At 32.1% G+C, this 21,708-nt stretch overlaps 1 protein-coding gene across 1 annotated transcript in view; it reads right to left on the reverse strand.

Moving 5' to 3' along the window:
• Positions 1-993: 993 nt before the first annotated feature.
• The window catches only part of LOC123670193, a 36,390-nt gene continuing 15,675 nt past the window's right edge, over positions 994-21,708 (reverse strand). Inside the window, exons 5-11 of the mRNA XM_045603701.1 lie at positions 17,402-17,546; positions 16,894-17,117; positions 14,109-14,607; positions 13,525-13,722; positions 7,218-7,325; positions 5,601-6,113; positions 994-2,438 (exon numbers count right to left, since the gene is read on the reverse strand). Of these exons, the coding sequence (XP_045459657.1) occupies positions 2,421-2,438; positions 5,601-6,113; positions 7,218-7,325; positions 13,525-13,722; positions 14,109-14,607; positions 16,894-17,117; positions 17,402-17,546 (1,705 nt within the window). The 3' untranslated portion in view covers positions 994-2,420. The remainder of the gene's footprint in view (positions 2,439-5,600; positions 6,114-7,217; positions 7,326-13,524; positions 13,723-14,108; positions 14,608-16,893; positions 17,118-17,401; positions 17,547-21,708) is intronic.

Here is a 21,708-nt window from a genome sequence, read left to right on the forward strand (position 1 = left end):
AAAAAGCCGACCGGTGGCGGGATAACCATCCAACTGCTGGCTTTGAAATACACAGACCGAAGACGGGCAGCAGCGTTTTTGGTGCGACAAAGCCAGTACTGCGGTCACCAACCCGCCTGCCCAGCGTGGTGACTATGGGCAAAACACATGAGTTCACGTTATTTTTAGCGTAAACTTGTGGAGGCCTATGTCCAGCAGTGGACTGTATAGGCTGTAATAATAATGATTCAGTGATCTTGAATGTAAGACTGTAGAGCGTTCGTCCTTGAGCTAATAAAGTTTGTTCTCGGCTTTTTTGCTTCGGCTTGGCGGTTGAGTCAATAAAGTGTATCGATTTAGAAAAGAAGATCGAAAATTTCGAAGTAACATTAAAATAATACTGCTTTAAGACGTGATGGTAGGCCTGCTGTAGGGTTTCAGTGGAAATGGGGGTTCAAGTGTATTAGAATGACACTTGACATTAACCTTAACATAAAAGGCATACTCGTATATTAGGTCCTTACATATGAAATTGGCGTTTTGTCGTACCTACTGGCCACTTTGATCTCAAATATTTCCTCTTTGGTTAAGAATTCCGAATTCAAATTTATACAGACAGACAGACAAAAATTTAAAAAAATGTTATTTTGGTATATGTACCGTGTATACATACATATGAATATAGTTAAAGGTTATTTTTATATTAGAAACAGACACTCCAATTTTATTTATTTGTATAGATAAAAAAATCGACTTTATGTTCCGACCATACAAAACGCCAATTTCATATTATGTGACGTACCACATGTGATTTTTGAAAAATATGATAATTAATTTATTTTTTTAAAAATAAGAATCTATTTTTCATTTATCTTGATTAAAACTGGTAGAGTTTCGGTAAATTAAAAGTGTAAAAAAGCTTCCTTTTATGAAGTTTGAATTGACTGTAAAAAATATTGATTTACTATTGTTTTTATTTGAAATTCATTCTATAACTATATATAAATCACATAAAAACATTCATTAAATATAATTATAGTAATTACACAAAATGACTTAGGCACTTAATCGTAATTATAAAGTATACAAGGTTTATGTAGTTACTTTTTAAAATATTATTCAAATACTTAAGTATCTCACTTTTTAATTTTCGGACAATTACACGTAGACACATTAATAAATATTACGATTTCACAAATGATACATTAAGCATACAAAAGAAACTCCTTTTTGGTGTTTAACCTGGCTACGCTAAAAGCTAAAACTACGCTACGTGTTTTACAAATATTTATTCATAATTATGATGAGGTAAATTATGATTTTATTGATGTGAAACATCTAATTGTAAGTTGGATAGTTGGTAGGAAGCATTTCAATGGAAAAATTTAACGTCCAATTTGTGACTAGTCGGTTATTTTTGAGTTTTTGATCATCTTCTTACAAACCTGTTTTAAGATTTTTCGTCAGACGCCTCTGCTACATAAATCAGTACTTTAACAGTGGCGGATTTACAGTTTTGCAGACAGTAGGCTATTCAATTTATACCGTCCCTACTAACCGTTGAAACGCGATACCCTATTTCCTAGTAAGAGTAAAAAGGTTGTGGTAGCAAGATTGGTCACAACCACCCGAAAATCGGTTGAGTGCTAGTCGGGATTATATGTTAACTCCATAACATAATCGAAGCAAGGAAAAATTATTCTTTTTTTTTTAGTTATCCACTGCTGTACAAAATGTTGTGGGCATGCCGATTCATTTGTTGGATGTATAATGTATGATCATGTTTTATAAATAAAATTTAGACAAAATTTGCCGCACATTAAAATTTGCCTAGGCTCCAACCTATTTAACCTATTGGTAAATCCGACACTGATTTTAAAGAAGGAATAACTCAAACATTATACTTTACAGTTTAACTAATACTAAAAGTATATGTATACGAATTTCGTTGTGTTTTGCGGATGTTTTACATCTAGCAAGTGTTTAAGGCAGCTTTATTTTCTAAATAAGTATTTTAATACAACCTCTATTATTTAACACTTACATAGTGCACACTTAATATCTCTTGATAATAAAAAAATGATTGAGACACTTGAGATTGTTTGTAAAAAGTATGCTTTGGCAATTCTTTCCGAATCTTCTTAACTACATGATTTTAATATTTATTTATCAGTAAGCCACAATAAATTTATTCGATTATTTTTTTTTAATTTTAATACTAATTTACATTTTATTTTATAAGGTTTTGAATAATTAATATAATTATAAGAAAGTTAAAAATTGAGATAATTATCTTTCTGTTTCGCCTAGACAGCAACGAAAACAAAACTCTACGGTATCGTTATATTTCACTACGATGTTTTATCTGGAAATAAATATAAGCGGTCGATATGTATCACGTTCTCTGTGTAAAGAAATTCTTCATCTAATGATAATCATTTTTATCGACCTCCATCGCCCTGTAAGTAAACACGTTTTGTTAGTACGAGTAAATTATACACACTCTTATTAAAATATACACATTTCTTATGACGGTGAAAACATTAAAGTGAACTTTTCTTCTTTTCGTTAATACTGATTTGCCTTCACCAAAGTCCCAAATATAACATTATTTGAAATAATAACATGTGATCGTTATGACCTAAAACAGGTGATTCTTATTTTCCAATCCAATAAGGTTACCATTAAAATTTAAAAAAAGTGACATAAATTGTTATAACATACGTGCTCTTAGTGTTGTTTTGATTTTGATATTAAAAAATGAAAACGTGCCAGAAAAATGAAGTCTGAAGGTGTTAAGAGCAGAGAAATATTAGTGCCCATAATAAGAATAATATTCTTACATTCAAACAAAAGTTGATATTATAAGAGCGTTGTTGACAAACCATTATTATGAATAAGGAATTTAATAAGCAATAATCAGTGTTTTGAAATGGACACTTTTGGGATTGTTATCGATGGAGGTAACGGCAAAAGATTATTGCCATATCTAGCGTGAAAGTTCTCATCGTTACCATATTGTTTTAATATTAAGGTTTCTTTGTTGGAAGCAATGGCCTGAAAGAAATTATCTTATAAATACATATGTTCTTGTAAAAGCCCGTACAGTAAATTCTACGTATTACTAATATCGTTAGAAATATTAACTTTAATAAGTATTATTATAGGTGCTCTCAAAAGTGGTAATAATCAAGTAGCAAAATCACAAACTGCGCAAGAGTTTTATTACAAGCAGTACCGGTTTTGGTACTCTCAGCGCCGTGGGCAAGATTTCTACGGCACCTCCTGATTGCAATTGAATACCATATGAAAGAAAGCAATGGATGTAATAATATAAGTGTTCATTAAAATATATAACCCTCGAAATAAAAAAGAAAACGGATGAAATCTAACTTTTCTTCTCTCGTCATCGTTCCCAGCAATTTAATTTTCGATTGACAAAATTTGTCAATCTAAATTGAGGTATTATCAATTGCAAATAGGTTTTTTAAAAGGCTAAGCTTAGAAAAAGTCATCAAACATCATCCCACTAGGAACCGTTACAGGTATAGTCAATAATATTCACAAAACACACCATCAATTTGAGCATAGTTCTTATAAGTTGCAATATTTTATAAAAAAAAATTGATCAGGCCAAAACGATTTAAGATTTATGAATTTATAATTCAATATTAAACTATACATCTGATTTAGAGTCTACAGTGAATTACAATTGCAGATCAGGGCAGAATTTGATAAGATCGAAGTTTCTCTGACGTCTCATTTAACTTCAAGTCTTTTATTTACTAAAATGTATGTATTATCCAATACACTTCAATTACATCGGCAAAAAATACAACATAAGTAGACGAAAAAAAAAATTAACAAACGCGATAGTTGAAACTACGATAGTAATAATAAATAAATAATAAATAGTTACAACATACACACACGGTCGGCTGTTTCTAAAGTAAGCAACTTAAATCTTGTGTTATAGGTAACAGCTAACTGATATATCTACGTATATTTTTTTCGATAAACATAATTATAAATAATACATATACATATACATATACATATACATATATATATATATATATATATATATATATATATATATATATATATATATATGTATATATATATATACATATATATGTACATATTACACCCAGACTCGGGGTGGCAATCGAACCCACAACCCTCCGGAGCAGAAAGCAGGGTCACTAGAAACTGCGCCACCAGGCTAGTCAAAGGTTTCCCTCAATTTCTCGGGAATGCTTTCATCAGATTTCTCCTTTCTAACAAAAAAAGAATCATCAAAATAGGTTTATAAACGACGAAGTTATCCACGAACACACATAAAAAATACGGCCGAAATGACAACCTCCTTTTTTGACGTCGTTTAAAAAAAGATCAACCTCAATTTTTCCTCAAAAAGTTATAGGCTTATCGCCGATAAATTCACTAGCTTGACGCTTAACAAATCAAATTATTTCGTGGTTCTAAACATAAGTTCAATTTCTAGTAATTCAGCTAACTCCTTCACAAATAAAATGGTGCTTTTTAAGCCTGTATGTTTATATTCTTCAAAAAAGTTGATCTATATTCAACATTTCTTTAAATACTTTAAGTTCCATGTCTATTATTATTTACAAAATGTATTCAAAAAGTATATCATACAAAAGAAATTTTAATTTTTTTACTAGAGTATAAGCCAAAGGAGACTTGAAATCGGTTTTAACAACTCATAAAACTAAGTTTAAGAAGTATCCGTTATTTGAGGTATATGGTTTGTCGGGAGTATGCATCAATCTAAACAAACATTACTGCATCTTATAGTTTCCTTTCTATTCTGCGTGATATTGGCGAAATTATCTGTGCTATTTTGGCACTAGTGAAAGCTATTAATTCTATTTAGGTAATAATAATAATTTCCTGTCAAATTAAATATTACTCTTAGCAATCTATTGTTTCCCTGTTTTTTTCATACCTGTCATCATTTAATAAATGTTAAAACTTCTATGAGAAGTTCTATTCTGTTGTATATTTAATATTTTTGACAAAGTTCCTTAGAAACGTCATTTATTTAAAAAATTTCAAGATCGCAGATTGTTTAATTATTTGAATTTTTTTTTTTGTGAATTAAAAATTCATAAATATCGCTTTTTTTCCAATAATTATTATTAATAAAGATTTACACTGGGTTACCAATTATTATATTACTAATAAGTACGCAGTTTCGAGTGGCTGAATCCGATGTATTCGGGACATCAGTAATAACGTCATTTAGAATTTGTATTCATCACAAATCACCAATGGAATCAGCTCGAGCAACATCTTTAATAGTACTTTGGAAAGTTTCTTTCAACAGTTATCTGATCTGACTATCAGAGTCAGAGCCTGTGGTGCCACTTTATACCCGGCCATCAGTCATATTTCAGTCAGTCGGCGTATAGTAAGTATATTAAAATCCTGACATTTATCAACTTATGCCTCTCAAAATTTTACTGAATAAGTAAAACCTAGTATTTACACGTGTTCGGACTTTTACAATAACATAAGTTAATTTAAGTATTTTTTGTAAAATAAGTATTTTTGTTTTTTCAAAATTAATTGATAATTTAACCTTATTTACTTACTAAAGCTTCGGTCTTTTTACGTAAATTCGATCTAGATAACGTAAGGGCCAACTCAGATTGTAGTCTACTAGTAATTGTTTCATCTCCAGGTATTCTATGAACATCGGATTTATCACCATTAAGAAAATCTAGTTTCGACGGTTCTTTTCTTCCAATATTATTTACATATTCTCCAATTGTCACTGAAACGGGCCGCGCATGTTTCTTCATAGTGGCGGGTCCATTAGGTGCTTTGATGAAATAGTTCGACGGAGGTTTGGGTGTAACATTTGAAGGATTTTTTAGTTTGTAAGATTCTAATGACTCCACTTCCGCGTTTTCATCTTTTAAACTATGCGTTTTCATCGTTGATTGGGTTTTATTATTAAAATCCGTAGTTGGTATTCTATTTAACGTTCCAACTTTTCTTAGGTTTGGAATTTTAATAATATCTGAATCCTCTGTTTTAATTACAGTTGTATCAGATTTTCCATTTTCGCCATTTTGTGTCAAATGCCCATTCGAAAACGGCATCTGAAAAGTAAATAAAAATTAAGTTATGAAGGTGATCGAAATGTAAGTGTTTTAATTCAGGAATATAAGCGACTGCAATTTTAGAACACCTAAATTTTTAACACAAGTAACTAATAGACCAGTGCAGTTTTATCTGCGTTTTTAATTGTTTCAGTTCCATTTATAGGAATCGTAGTGATTTGTTTTAAAATTTATTTTATCACCGAGTATCAAAGTTATAGTTAAGATAAATTTCTTTATAATTAGGTTAAAAAAAATATAAGCATTCGTACAAACAGATAAAAATACTCCGTACACTTTTTACAGTCAAAGACATGTACGTATTCAGCCCTTAATATCGAACTGTGGGGCATATGTCTCTTTCTCTATTTAGGAGAAGGATTGGAGAAGGTTTGTAGCTGTTGCGCTTGCGGTTGCAGGTTCGATCCCCGCACATGACGAACATTTGTATTTGCCATACAGATATTTTGCCGTAGTCTGGGTGTTTGTGCGGTCTTTGTGGTACTCCCCACCGTGCCTCGGAGTGCCTGTTAAGCCGTCGGTACCGGTTGTTTGTTATCATATACATCTGATAGCGATCGCTACTCATAGTAGGGAATATATCCGCCAACCCGCATTCGAGCAGCGTGGGGGATTAGGCTCTGATCCTTCTCCTACACGGGGAAAGAGGCTATGTCTAGCAGAGGGATATTACAGGCTGAAACGTAACCACCACGCTGCTCCACTGCGGGAAACATTTGTACAAATACAAATATCCATCCAGAGCGGGAATCGTACCCGCAATCCGTTTGTGTTTACCACTACACGAGAGTGATTGTTGACCGTTAAGCGGTTGAAGATATGTACAGCGCGTAACAATTATTATTTTTAAAATAATCTTTTATGTACAAAATGCGGTTCGTCGCCATTTTACTGTAAGTATAATTAGATATTTTAATTTCCAAGTATACGTAGATTACAATCTATTAAGAAGAGTATATAAATATTAATTTTGTTATGAGCTGTTTCTTCCAAGTAACGGTCTCCGCGAGTTAATAGACTGTCCTATAATTACAATAAGAAGTGGCGGTTTATAATTTCACATAAAAATAAAAAAACACGTACCGGAGGAGGAGGTGGTGGCTTCTGTACCGGTTCCTTTTTTTCCTTTTTATCATTTATAATTTCTATTGGTGTATCACCTTTTCTAATCGGCAAAGTTGATTGTCGATCCTGAAACAGTAGCTTATTTTAATTTATTTTATAGCAATTAACACTAAATTAAACACTGCGCCCGTTATCCAGCCGCTTTTATCGCGAATAAGTAGTCAAGCTGACACAGTAACCCTTTTTTATAAAAAAATATCATGTTAAGTAAGTTAATTATAGCCAAATTGTTAGTTTTTATTTCCCTTTTTTTAACCGTATGTCCAAATTTATTTACATAATTGCATACACCTAAAACAGGTTCCTTGCAACAGTGCTTACTTATAACAACAATAATTAAAGACTTACAAATATCAAATGTGTTTTGTACCTACGTATTACTCGTACATACATTTACTTTATCACTATGAACAATATCATATAATATAAAGACACATTTTTTAAATACTTTTTGTGTTTTGTTTTTAATTAAAATGTTTAAGTTTGAAGGACTGTTAACAAAAAATAAATAAATAAAGGTTACAAATGGTATTCCTGCTACTGGACCGGTTTTACTCGAGTACGGTGATAAAAGGAACAAATAAGACTACCGTGTTAGCCAAGGTATTTTGAAGAAATATCTTGAAAAGTTATTATTAGATTAACACGGTTAACAACTTAGAAAGTGCAAGTGCTATTGTCAGCTATCATGAAACAAACTTACATAATCTGTATAAATTATTTCCACAATCTTAACAAATAAAAATCGTCCGAATGAATAGATTTTGTTAGAAAAAATATTAATTGTGGTTAAAGAAGATTATAAATAATAAATAATCAATCACCTGTTTTTAGTGGGGGAAACGATATATACCTAGGTACTTAAGCATAAGTGACACCTGAATTGCTATATAATGTACGAGTATATGTACGTAAGATAGCCCAAAAAGCTTATTCCTTAGGTATTCTGAATGTAAATGTAGTAGCTAATCAATTTTTTCTAACTTTTTTTTTTGTAATTAAATTTATTATCTATCTAGTAATTGAAACGATATTATATGTATAGGTTGATTAGTATACTGTTGCATTAGACGATTAAAAGTTAATTTTTTTAAGAGTTACATAAAAATCTATACATGAAGTTGTGTTTTGACATTGAACTTTATAGTTACAAAAATCGTGCCGTGCAGTAAAGCCTTTAACCCTGAATGAATAAACTTAATTAGTTACCAACAAGAATGACGTCAAGTAGGTAATGTTCTTCATTACAAGGAAAACGTAACATAAGTATATGTTACATATAATACTCGTGCTATCTATACTAATATTATAAGGCTGAACAGTTTGTATGTTTAAATGCGCTAATCTCAGGAAATACTGGTTCGAATTAAGAAATTATTTTAGAGTTGGTTAGTCCATTTACCGAGGAACGCTTTAGGCTATATACCTAATATTTGACTAAGTTTTTCCTTCAAATTGACGCGGGTGAAACCGCGGGGCGTGGAACAAAAAACTTTAACAATGCGTTTTTAATAGCATCTCCGAAAATTTTTAACGGTATATAAAGTAATTAGTAATTATAAAGAATATATTATTCATTTAAATTATTGTTTTTTTTTTAATTACCATTAATTACGAGGTTCTTTATTGAAGATAGGGACCATGTACGTTTGATGAAATGATGTTTTTTTTATCTGCTTAAATATTTTTTAAAGAATTTAAATTAAGCAAGTAAACAGATCTATTGCTTATTATGTTTAAAATATAGTTTCATATCAATTGTCAATGTATAAAACTGAAATATTAATTAATTCTGTACATTATTTAATTACAGTCAATCCAAATTAAAGCTAGTATAACTTATTTTTTCTAAAAAAAAATAATCTCTTAAATTTCGACTAACTTCATAGCACTGAAGAGTGAAAATTGGTACTGATTTGTTATTCTTCTTCATTATTGACGACAAATCACATATTAGTTTGTAATCACTTGAAAACAACACGGTATTTGGACACAATTTAATAATATTCGATGTCAACAATGCATACAAAATTGAGAACCATAAAAATGAAGCAAGAGCGCGTGAAGGTCAACGATAATTTTCCGATGATCGGGAAATCGCAGTATTTCGCGACTGTTTCGCTTGGCGTCAAACAGCTAAGAGCGACTACAAGTAAACTATTATACATAGCAAGACGGTGCGCGGCGGTGCACGTCGACGACGGATGTAGCGAGGCGACTGAGCGCCGCAGGTGCGTGGCCGACGTTATCAGTGCGAGGCACAATCATGCAAAATCTCTGTTCTATTAACTTGTCGAAGTGTGATACTATTTATGCAATATTGATTTTTTCTTCTGAAAAAGTAGTGTGAAAGTTTTAGTTATAAATCTTTTTGAATTGTCGGTATAGAAAGTTCATAAAATATTTGCTGAATTATTTTATGTTAGATTAATTTAACGTTCCTAAGATATTCAACAAACATTTCCTTTTGGAACCTAATCTTCACAATCCAATAGGTCCCCACGACGCTCGATTAAATAAATACCTATTTAGCTTTTTGGCCTCCACTATCATAGGATTGGATAGCATATCTATCTACATATAATTTTTTATACACAATTTTTTTTAATGGATAAGATTTCTCTCATGTATCACTCAGGTAAGAAGTTTAACTTTTGACATGTGTACATTGTACGAACGCACTTTTTTATATAACTTTTTAAAATCTAATTTTTAAATAAAACTAACAATAAGTACCTACTAGAATTTGTCCGTATAAGATGACTTTAAATAATAGCTAAATGCATAGCTATTGCCTATTTATAAATATTTACAGATAGAAAACGCAGTTGTGTATAACATTTTTTAAAATGTGATAATGTCACGCTGAGATTAGATTATGTGATACGCGGACGATGATGTGATAAACCGTTTAAATGCGACAGTACCAATGCACAAAAACAAATTTTTGTCCAAAATTCTTACAACTGATAAAGGTTATAAATTTTAACTGTAACTGTTGCTAAGAGTTAATAGGTAATTGGTACTCAAATAGTTTTAATATCCTTAAAACCAAAGATTCGGTATAACGATAAAATATTTTATGTTACAAATATTCTTACTTTAAATTCATTACTATTTATTTAATTTGAACACTAAAAATCACTTATTTAATAAGTATATTGACCTTAAATTGCACTTTTAATTAAAAAATACTTACGAAAACAATGGAATTGAAATAAAAAATATTATGTGAAGGGTTTCGCACTGTCATTCATATTACGAAACGAGGTCAGTACCCTGCTACTAGGGTTGTCATTTTATAATTGTATTTATTACATATATGCCTATATATAAATACCTTAAAGAAAATTATCGACCAACTAGTGTAGAGCCATTAAAAGATAGCATTACTAAAAGGTTATATTTGAATGTTGTGTACCTATCAAAAAATCTTAAAAATTGTTTTATCTAAAAAAACACACTTAAAAAACATAAGAACCTTATTTTACAAATTTTAATAATAACATCTCTTTTGTTCCCGGTTTTAATAATACAGAAACAAACATTTATTTAGTTTCGTTATCTAATATTAAAAATGCACCAATTTCAGAAAAAAAAACACTTTCTAGATTATTGTTTAAAGAATTTATTCATTTCTTATATGACTGTAACCCTAAACTATTAAGTGTTGTCTGAGGATACTAATGAGCTAAGTATAACGTCTGGTAAATTAAATTAAAAACGGTCTAGTCGTTGCAAAAAATCAATAAGCATATAATTCAATTTATAGGTACTCAACGTTTTTCTTATCTATACAAACAAATGTAATTGGAGTGTCTGTTAGTAATATTAAAAGAACCGCTTTTTACTAAATGCATATGGATGTATACACGGTACATATACAAAAATAACATTTTTACAATTTTTGTCTGTCTGTCTGTCTGGTTGTTCTGGCTTTTCACTGGCAGATAGCTGATGTAATAAGGAGTAACTTAAGTTACTTTTATTTTAGAAATTTATTTATATTATAACTCTGCGAACCAATCACTTTTTTGTTAAAACGAACGACACGCGGATGAAGTTGCGGGCACAGCTAGTATCTTAGTAAAATAGTTAAATTTTGTCAAACATCAAAACCTTTAGTTACAAAATAAATTAGGCAATGTCAAAAGAGTACCTATATAGATTTACGTTTTCGTAATTGTTTTTTTATTTATTTACTTTTACTAAATTAACTGCAATTAAAGTATGTAAATATTACACATATTATTGATGGTTTTATAATTTAAATAGATTTAGAACATTTCATATAGATACAAAGTACTTATTTACGCTCCAATACTCACTTATGTAAACCGGTAATAACTTGTGTCGAAGCGGCAGTATAAATTTCGCAATATTTTATTACAAATATTTGGTTTTATTGTAAATATTATATAATTGGAACATTGATAAATTTTTAAAAATCCTAATATTGTTGAAATGTTCTCTGATGGAGACAGTGGGATGAAAAGCGTCCACGAGCAAAACCTTCAACATTTCCAATTTGCATCACTTTAACTTATTTTATCTTCTATTCCTTATTAACTTTGTTAAATTGTAACGACATGTTATGTATGTATGTATGTATGTATGTATGCATGTATGTATATATGTATATGTGTATGCATGTAAGTACGTATGCTATGTATGTATGTAGATATTTTATGATGATGTGTATATGTGTATGTATAAAGTATATTTTTTTTGTATTTTTTGAGTAGGGAACAAAAATGCATCATGTTTACATGAATAAAGTTTTTTATACATATTATACAGATAATTGCGCTGCTGCACCTAACTTTTCAATGCATATTTTCCTATTTCTAAGGGTTGTCTGGAAGAGATCGCTACTAAGCGATAAGACCGCCTTTGTACATTACTATCTCTATGTGTAAATAACTGTTTTATGTACTTAATTTTTTTTCTGAGTGGTGTGCAATAAAGTTTATTCTATTCTAAAAGGTAAGAAAAAGGCTAAGAATAGAGAAACGAAATAAGGGATACCATTTTTTTTTTAATTAATATTTTTAATATAATTGATCGAAATGGTTTTACTTTATTATCATTACACATCATCAATTTATCATCATCACATTAAAATCATGTTGTTTTATTTAACTGTGCTGTACGTAGAGCGTGTTTTTTTACCGAAGATATAAAGGTTTAATAGATATTTCATTAAATAAAACCAAAACACATATAAATCGTACCTTGTTGCATTGCAGAATATAGGCTTTCCTAAGAAAACAATAGTAGAGAGTAATGTAGATTTGACAACTGACAAAAAAAAACTGTAGTTATTTTGTAATTAAAGGTTTTATATCGTTTAGAAATTTTGTGTAAAAAATTCACACATGCAAGGCAAACCAAACAATTTTAAAGTACAGCTAGAAATTCCTTATTACTTATTAGTCATTGTAAAAACGCAAAAAAACCGACTTCAATTACATCGACAAGTAATACAACGTAGGTAGACGAAAAAATAGTCAAGTATATACGCATTATCAAAGATTACTCCAAAAGTTGTAATCCGATTTCGATGAAATTTACATAATAAACATCAGCTTTCGATTAAATTAAAAATCATCAAAATCGGTAGGTATATCCAGTAAAAAGTTATACCGATTTTTTGAGGGTTTCCCTCGATTTCTCTGGGATCCCAACACCAGATCCTGGTTATCTTATCATGGTACCACACTTATGATATCTCCTTTCCAACAAAAAAAGAAATTTCTAAATCGGTTCATAAACGACGTACCTCCTCCTTTTTTGAAGTCGGTTAAAAATTTTAAGAATTGAAACAACGACGTTGCAAAAATATCGGCTATTTAATCAATGACGTGAGCTGTGCAAGGTTTTAGGATGAGTAAAGCAAACATTACAGTATTTTAGGAGTTTATTGATTATAAAACAACGAGACACAATAGCGATGTCAGTTACAATAATTGTTGTCATAGTCATTTTGTACAGGAAATTTCATTGTTCTCTAATAGCTACACAGTTCATGGAAGTTACACTGTTCATGGAAAAGTGATACTTGACTGGAAAGTATGACAAATATAAAATGATAAAAATGATAAATTATACAAAAAGGGTATTTACAATTTACTTTTTCGCCAAAATAAGACGAGTCTTTTACATTACTTAATACTTTCGAAGTCAAATAAAATAACCCCCAATAAATTAAGCACTCTAATTAAATAAAGCTTTTACTTATACAAAAATGAATTTGTGCACTTACCAAATTGTCCGCCTGATTTTCTTTATTTAAATCACCATTCGTTGTATCTATATTCGCAAACATTTTTCTGTGAACCTTCTTAAACTCGTCCATCAATGCATCGTGATGTTTCTTTTGGTCGTTATCTATAGTCTTGGGTACGTTAGTTTTCTTGATGTGTGCTGGGTTAGTTTCCTTTTCTGGTGCAGATTTCTTGTTCTATATACAAAAAATATGTTGGATTTATTTTATATTACTAACAAGTTAAAACAAGCGAACAGAAAATAGAAGGCAAAGTTTTGACATATTTATATTAATAAACTACCTCATTAATGCGGCTCTAATCACGAGATCCGTTCTTAGAGGACTTCTACTAACTACTAACTATATCCCTGCCTAATTTTATTTTTCTGCGTCCTGTAGTTTTTGAGATTTCGTGACGAGTGCCTGATGATGAATGGCCTAATGATTTTATATACATATATAGATATACATATTCCTCTTCATGACTAGTTTATATTATATTTTTGCTTGATTAAATTCAAAAAATAAAATGTAACTGAAGTAAACTTGTTTCATAAATATAAAAAAAATATTATACAAACCAATTTCCTTCTCTGTATTTCTTCAGCAATGGCACTTGATAATGTTGTTGAACTAGATATGCTAGTGGTATCTGCATCAAGTTCTTTAACAAACGTTGGAGGATAGTTGCAGTGAGTTTTAGGGCAAGTCGTTGTGTTCATATGATGTACTTCTACTACAATTGTTTTCTTTTCTTTGTCTCTACTCGGTTGAGACGATGTAAACATATTTTTTCTAGATGCATTATTGTCGTAACTACATTGAATTGTAGCGCCATCTTCGGTTAAATTAATTATCGTTCTATTTAATGGACTTGTTACTTTCGTCGACTCATATTCTGTTATAGTTTTACTTTTGATATGAGATTTACTTTCGTACGTGTGAGGATTATTTGGTATACTGGGACTATCGTAATCGGGCTCTATATCAGACGGTGCATCGAAATTATGAATATCTTTGTTTTTCCAGTCAAAGTCTAAGTTGTCCCATGTTCTCCGTTTTATTCTATTCATTGTCAACCTAAAAACAAGCTGCGTGTCTCATAAAAACGATAAGTGAAAATTATCACACGTTAATCTCGTTAATATTTATTCATATTTTATAACTATTAATTTATTGGTTATGTACTACTCCAGTAAATAAAAAAATTAAGTGTACGTATGAAATATGAATTTGTAAACGACAAATGTATTCCTGTTATTACAGTTATTTATAGGGGGTGGATGACCCAATTCTTGATTGTCTAACTATATGACCTCTATTACTGAATTATATGATTAATGACAACTACGCGGTAACATTGGTGATACTTTTTTTTATCAAAACAAAAAATAATTCCAAAAAATTTTTTAATCTAAATATATACAGTTTTCATTACATCCCGGGATTAGTATTAGTAGAGATTTGGCCACCCGAGCTCACTACGACTTGTGAAAGCGTAAAGGTCGTTTTACGCCGAGGCAACAATGTGCGGCATTATGGCATACTGTGGCATATTGTGGTATGTGCCATCCTTTGGCATGTTACAGATTGGTGTATTTGGGGCATGCGGCAGCGTATTTTACGCTGAGACAACAGTTTTTAAGCAAACCATCCATGACCGATTTATCTCATTATGTAAATTCTAAAATAAATAAGTACAATCAAAACATAACCTAAAAACCGATTTGACGCATCAAAAATGTCGCACGGAATCCATTAAGCTTGGATACAAGCTGCGATAGTCTGCCACACGACTCAAGGTGTTGCCATGCCGCAAGCTTCTTGGCACAATGTGCAACATTTTTATGCGACTAAGCCGCATACCACAATGCCGCACGTTGTTGCTTCGGCGTAAAACAGCCTTAAGTAGAAAAATGAAAAATACCTTATATGTATTCAGATCTGTTTTCGTGTATCTATTAAATTATTGATTGCTACTGTTTGATAGCCGCGCTATTCGAAAAAAGTAATAAAGATTGCTATCAAAAATAAAAATAAGATTATTATATTTATATGGAAAGGATTATTTAATATAACTGAATCATTATTTTATTTTCATAACTCATATAGGAATATATTTTTATAGATATTATTAATTCATAAATTGTAGGTTATTACTCATTTTAGTTGTGTTCGTTTTTGTCAATAAAGAGTAAAAACTTTAACTCACAGTTTAAAAACCAAGCGACATTAAATCTTAACATATGAAGCTAATCCTTATAAAATACTTTTTTACATATTTTTGTTGTATATTTTTATGACAATAATTGGAGAAATTAAGCAGGACATTCATTAATGACGAAATATGAATGTATATTAAAGTTGGTTACTACTTTTACAAAACAATATTTGCGTGAGTTGACAGATCGGGTCTAATCTACAATAAGTAAACTTTACAGATCAAACTGTAACTTATTGTTTGAGTACGGAGAGGTTCGAGGTTTTTTTAAGATTTTTTGAATTTTACCTGTAACCTCTTTATTGACGAATATTATACGCTACACAAAACCATGATACAACTCGTGTATGCACACGACTATATACCGAAACCAAATTGGTCGTCCAGACTTTTACTTTTTAATTATATTATGCTACTTGTAGCAATAAAAAGCATGGGACTTTACATCAATTACATCTCACAGGAGCGGAACAGTAGCAAAAGATGCGAATGAACCTGGCAGGCCAAAACTTAACATGGTTAATCGTATAACGTAATGTATAATAATAATAATAATAAAATAGTTTTATTTGCTCAAATATGTGGTTTACATTATCTAGAAGCCCTGCAACCTGTGCTAGCTTAAGAAAAGCTGTGTTACAGGCCACAGCGTCTTCCCCAAATATTTGTTTATTGTTACATAATCAGACTTTGCGTTCAGATAGCGAAAACATAATTGAAACTGTAGACAAGGATGACAATAACACAATCATCATTACATCCTATACAGTCCACTGCTGGACACAGGCCTCCACAAGTTCACGCCAAAAATAACGTGAACTCATGTGTTTTGCCCATAGTCACCACGCTGGGCAGGCGGGTTGGTGACCGCAGTACTGGCTTTGTCGCACCGAAGACGCTGCTGCCCGTCTTCGGCCTTTGTATTTCAAAGCCAGCAGTTGGATGGTTATCCCGCCATCGGTCGGCTTCTTAAGTTCCAAGGTGGTTGTGGAACCTTGTTATCCCTTAGTCGCCTCTTACGACACCCACGGGAAGAGAGGGGGTGGCTAAATTCTTTAGTGCCGTAGCCACACAGCACAAACACAATAATAAAACAAAAATTATAAACACAGAATTTGAAATGATTTGTATGATATATAGGATACCTGTCCGCTCTATCCGCGGCTTCTTCAGCGACGCTAGCCAGGCGTCGCCGTAGTGCGGCTGGGGGTGCGAGAGGGATGACAGGCGGCGCTGCTGGACTGCGCTCGCCTGCCGCTGACGACGCGGAGCTATTGTACCCGGAACTCTCAGGCGACACGAGCTCAACACCCGTGCCTTCTCGGACCACGAGTTCGAGCCTACCACTCGCCTTCATTGCTGATATGGCCTGGTCAATTAAATTTTACATATAAAACAAATAAAAATCATATATTTCAGTAATCTTTACTAAAATTTAACACCGAGTTTATCACTGGATAAGTGTCAAAGATACTTGTATTGGGATACACCCGGTACCTACTTTCCTTAGTGATAGCTAAAACTATAGTTATTCTCAAAATTTTTCTAATGTTGTTAGTTGATAAAAACGATATATCTAATAGTATCAAAAACATTTAAATCACTATTTATCAAACAACAGTAAGCCGTGTGTTTTGAAGATAAAATAATTACCTCATTAAAAGATATATTAGCAAAATCGTGGCCATTGCACGATAAGATTTGATCGCCCGGTCTTAAACCAGCCTCTCGTGCAATGCCTCCTTCTCTTACGAACTGTACGAAAATTCCGGGTTTCCAATCAGGTCCTTTACAGATTCTGTAACAAATAAAAGTACCAACTGTTTAATATTATGAATTGCAACAGATGAGTTCGGTGTTTAAGAAGAACTTATTATGAAAAAAAACATGACGAAAAAATATTTACTAAGTATGAAATTATATATTGTTTAAATATCAGCTACAATAGCCAACTATATCTCTATTGCCAGTGACAGATTTTCATTACGAATTTCCTCCCTATCGAAACTTGGTAAAATGCATTAGAGATTTATATTATGAATACATATTTGCAACAATCACCTGCGACTTCGTAGGTGGGGCGGGCAGTGGCAGCCTTCCACGCATGGAGAAAAAAAAACAAAGTTTTTTTTAGTAACTTCCGCCTACTTTAAACTATGTCTGATTATAGTTTACCTAATATCTTGAAGGAAAAATAAAATCAGCTGACTATAACGTGGTGGATACGTGGATGGTGCATTAAAAAATGTTACAAAAAGTTTTTCTAGTCGTTTCCTTCCACTTTAAAATTTGTTGGATTACACTATTTTTTAAATTGGAATGTTATCAAATCATAAGTTAAATAAATTCGAACAATAAAAACCTGTTAAATTATCCATTATCATTTTTAGTTATTGAGTACTTATTATCTATAACATATACCTTGCGTTGTTAATGAAAGTAACTTCACTTGTATGTAGATACTACAATTTTTTGTACAACTTACACTTTTGTTGAATATTTTTTGTTCTTTTAATCTCTTATAAATGTTATTACTAATTAATTATATAACATCGTATTTATATACCTAGTAGGAATCATTGAGATAGATCTATGTTACAAAGCTGAAGAGTTTGTTTGTTTAAACGCGCTAATCTCAGGACTTGCTAGTTCAAATTGAAAAAATATTTTTATTTTGAATAGTCCATTCTCCGATGAAGGCTATATACCATCACGCTACGACCAATAGGAGCTGAGCATGAGAAAAAGATTTTTTTTTTGCGAGCTTCACTTACATTACGTTACTTACTTCACATTACGCTGGGTAAACGATTAAAACCACCAAAAAACTATGTATAAAGGACTGCCTATAAAGGACTAATTGACCGCAATTAAAAATTTAAAAAAAAGACCAAAACAGCATAATTATGTCCATTTCTTAAGAGGAAAGGGTACCGGGTCTTTCTCCATACAAACGTAGTCGACTGTTTTCTCCCTGGATAATGACACTAGATCAAATATTTTTGTGACATAGAACTCTTTGCTGCCATGACCATGCCCCTATGTTTTGATTTTTTTCATATTCTTATTATCATAGGAATTAGGAGACTTCAAAAACTCGAAATATTGCATAATTTTTTGTACATTTTCAGACACTCATTAAAAAAAATATATGCATATTTTCAAAAAAATGAAAACATAGGGGCATAGCCGAAGTCTTCTTTTATTTTCTAAAAAAAATTTTTTTTAATAATTGCCATGTTTTGAGGAGAAAACAGTCGACTACGAAACACTGTTTTGGTCAAAAATTATATACCTAAAACGGTCTGAGCCGCAGTTGTCCCTTTCTTGCTTTTTGGGGGATAGGTCTGGGGGAGGGAAGGGTCAAAACAATACGTATATACGCCAGCGAAGTGATGCCTCATAGTCGACAATTATATCGATACACTAGTGATGTTATTTTTAGTCGATATTTTCTAAAATTCTTATTAACAAAATTAAATAATTTCTCTTTTCATAACTACAATAAAACCGTATTTGTATATGCGGTTTTTATTGTAACACTGTGCAAACCTGGGCTAACGAAGGGTTTCGCTAACAAATAACAATGATAATTATGGTAAATAACTGTGTTGTTTGTTTTTGGTATCACAAGGGCTCAATATAAGGATTTCAAAAAAGTATAATATGATTATTATTACCGTAATACTAATAAAAAATACAATAAGAAAGTTTAAAAAATTAGGACTGCTCTTTCCCATGCCTATGCCAAGCAAGCTGCGAGCCGCGCTTCTTCCTCGCCTCCTAGGCGAAAAACAACTTCGGGGTTTACTCTTTCCAATATATTTTTTTATCAATTTCGGAATACTTTGTAAAAAGCTATGCATGGTCAAACATAAATAAATATAGGTACGTAGCGACTTTAGAACCTCCTCTGTTTTTTTTCATCGGTAAAAAATTGCTTAGTTGTTTTCTTGACATTACTGAGGAGCAGATTATTAAATTTGGTCGAATCTATGTACCTATGCGATTCGTATTTGGACTTCGCAAATAGAATCATATTTCTGAATTGCGTAAAAAACTCAGGTGGCCCCACTAGCGTAGCATTCCTTGGAACCCCGGGAACCTTGGGACCCTGTATCAAAATAAGTGGGTTGGCAGGCAAATGATGGGTAAAGATTTCTCACAAAAAATGCTTGCATTGAATTAAAATAAATATTTATTGATTATAAGTTATAACTTCCTCCTAGAATAGACAATAGTGAGTGTAGTCTGCTGTAGCTGTTCCTGTTCCATCGAAATCCTTAGGTAATTTTTTATCAGTTTTAGTTTTGAAAAACATCAAGTTAATACCTCCGGAAAATTGGATGCAAGGCTATTAAATTTTATCAGTAATAATTCCATGAGTTCTTTAATGGAATGAATGTTTTGAATTTCGGATTAAGCTAATTTAAAGAGCTTGTAGTTCCAAGCTGGAGAGTTATTAGCCTTGACCTGCAGCAATAGATGCGGGGGATCGTTCGCTTCAGCCTGTGAGGCCAATACTATTAGTGAATTCCTATGAATCTTCCGCATCTATATGGGGGATTCACAGGCGCATAACCTGAAGAAGAGATTCAACGCTGCCTCCAGGTCTTACAGGTAGTAAATCGCTAGGGCAAAGTTCAAACACAGCAGAATTGGCGAGAGACTATTGGGCTTTCCAAATGGAACCCATGCCTTTTGTTTCTTACAAAAGCTGTCGAAGGTAACTTTTTTTAGTCTACACTTCCATCATTGCGCGAACCTGAAGGCTCTCTGGCATATTATGCGAAAAAGTAAGCGAAATTCTTTGCACTCTTTTTGCGTCGAATTCAACTCTTGACGATGAGGGAAAAGCACCACCGAGCATTCCACGGTGAGAACACGCGATGCGTAATGTGCACTATGAGCAGTGTCGTTTGTCGTGTTCTGCATTATTTCGATGTCAAGAAGTCTAGTGGTGCTAATTGTATCCACCAGTGGTTTGCAACCAATGTGCGAGCTTCGTGCGCAATGTTTCCGCGTACATTCAAAGTGTGGAATGACCTTGCTAAAATTTGGGTGTTTTAAAGCGTCTAGTGTCTACATCTTTTCTCTAAAGGCCATGGGTGACGGTAGCCGTTATAAATCAGATGGCTTCGTCTGCTTGTGTGCCCCATTCTTATATAAAAAAGATTAATTCATTGTTCATAATGATTAACTAAATCCCGAAATAAACGATACAGAATGTTATCAACAATTGGGCGCACGCTTGACTCGGATAAAAGGGGACTGCTTTTCAGACTTCAGTCATTTCTGAAGTTAAAACTCTATAGGTATGTATGACAGTTTTTTTATTCTTTTTTCCAGGAAGCACAAGATTAAGTTACATTGTGGATAACATTTTACTAATTTTTGCTTACACACCTTAGGGGCCCTGTAAATAGGGGGCCCCGTATCATTGATACGGCTGATACAGCAGTAGTTACGCCCTGAGTGGCACCCACTTCCCTACTTCGGGAATACGTATATTCTCAACTTACTTTACTCTATTCTTTTTAATCCTGTTGTACCTGCTTATCTAAAACGACCATTTAAGTTTCTTAGTGATTCCAATGAACGCAGTTTTCGTTCTGAGGAAAGCTTACTTCTTGAATTTCCCTCTCACTCCTCTTTCGTTTATACTAAATCTTTCACTGTTCAAGCTTGTCGACTTAGGAATTCTATAGACGTGTAAAATCGGTTTCTATTTTTAACCCACTTCCGAAAAAGGAGGAAGCTCTCAATTTAACTGTATTTTTTATGTATGTTACTTCAGAACTTTTGACTGGGTGGACCGATTTCTACAATTTTTTTTTTAATCGAAAGGTGGTGTGTGTTATTTGGTCTCACTTGAGTTTATTTGAGATCTAACAACAACTTTTCGAGTAATATAAATAATACGTTTTTACTTGACTATTTTCGTCGACCTACGTTGTATT

This window comes from Melitaea cinxia, chromosome 4 (genome assembly GCF_905220565.1).
Source record: "Melitaea cinxia chromosome 4, ilMelCinx1.1, whole genome shotgun sequence".
Taxonomy (NCBI): domain Eukaryota; kingdom Metazoa; phylum Arthropoda; class Insecta; order Lepidoptera; family Nymphalidae; genus Melitaea; species Melitaea cinxia.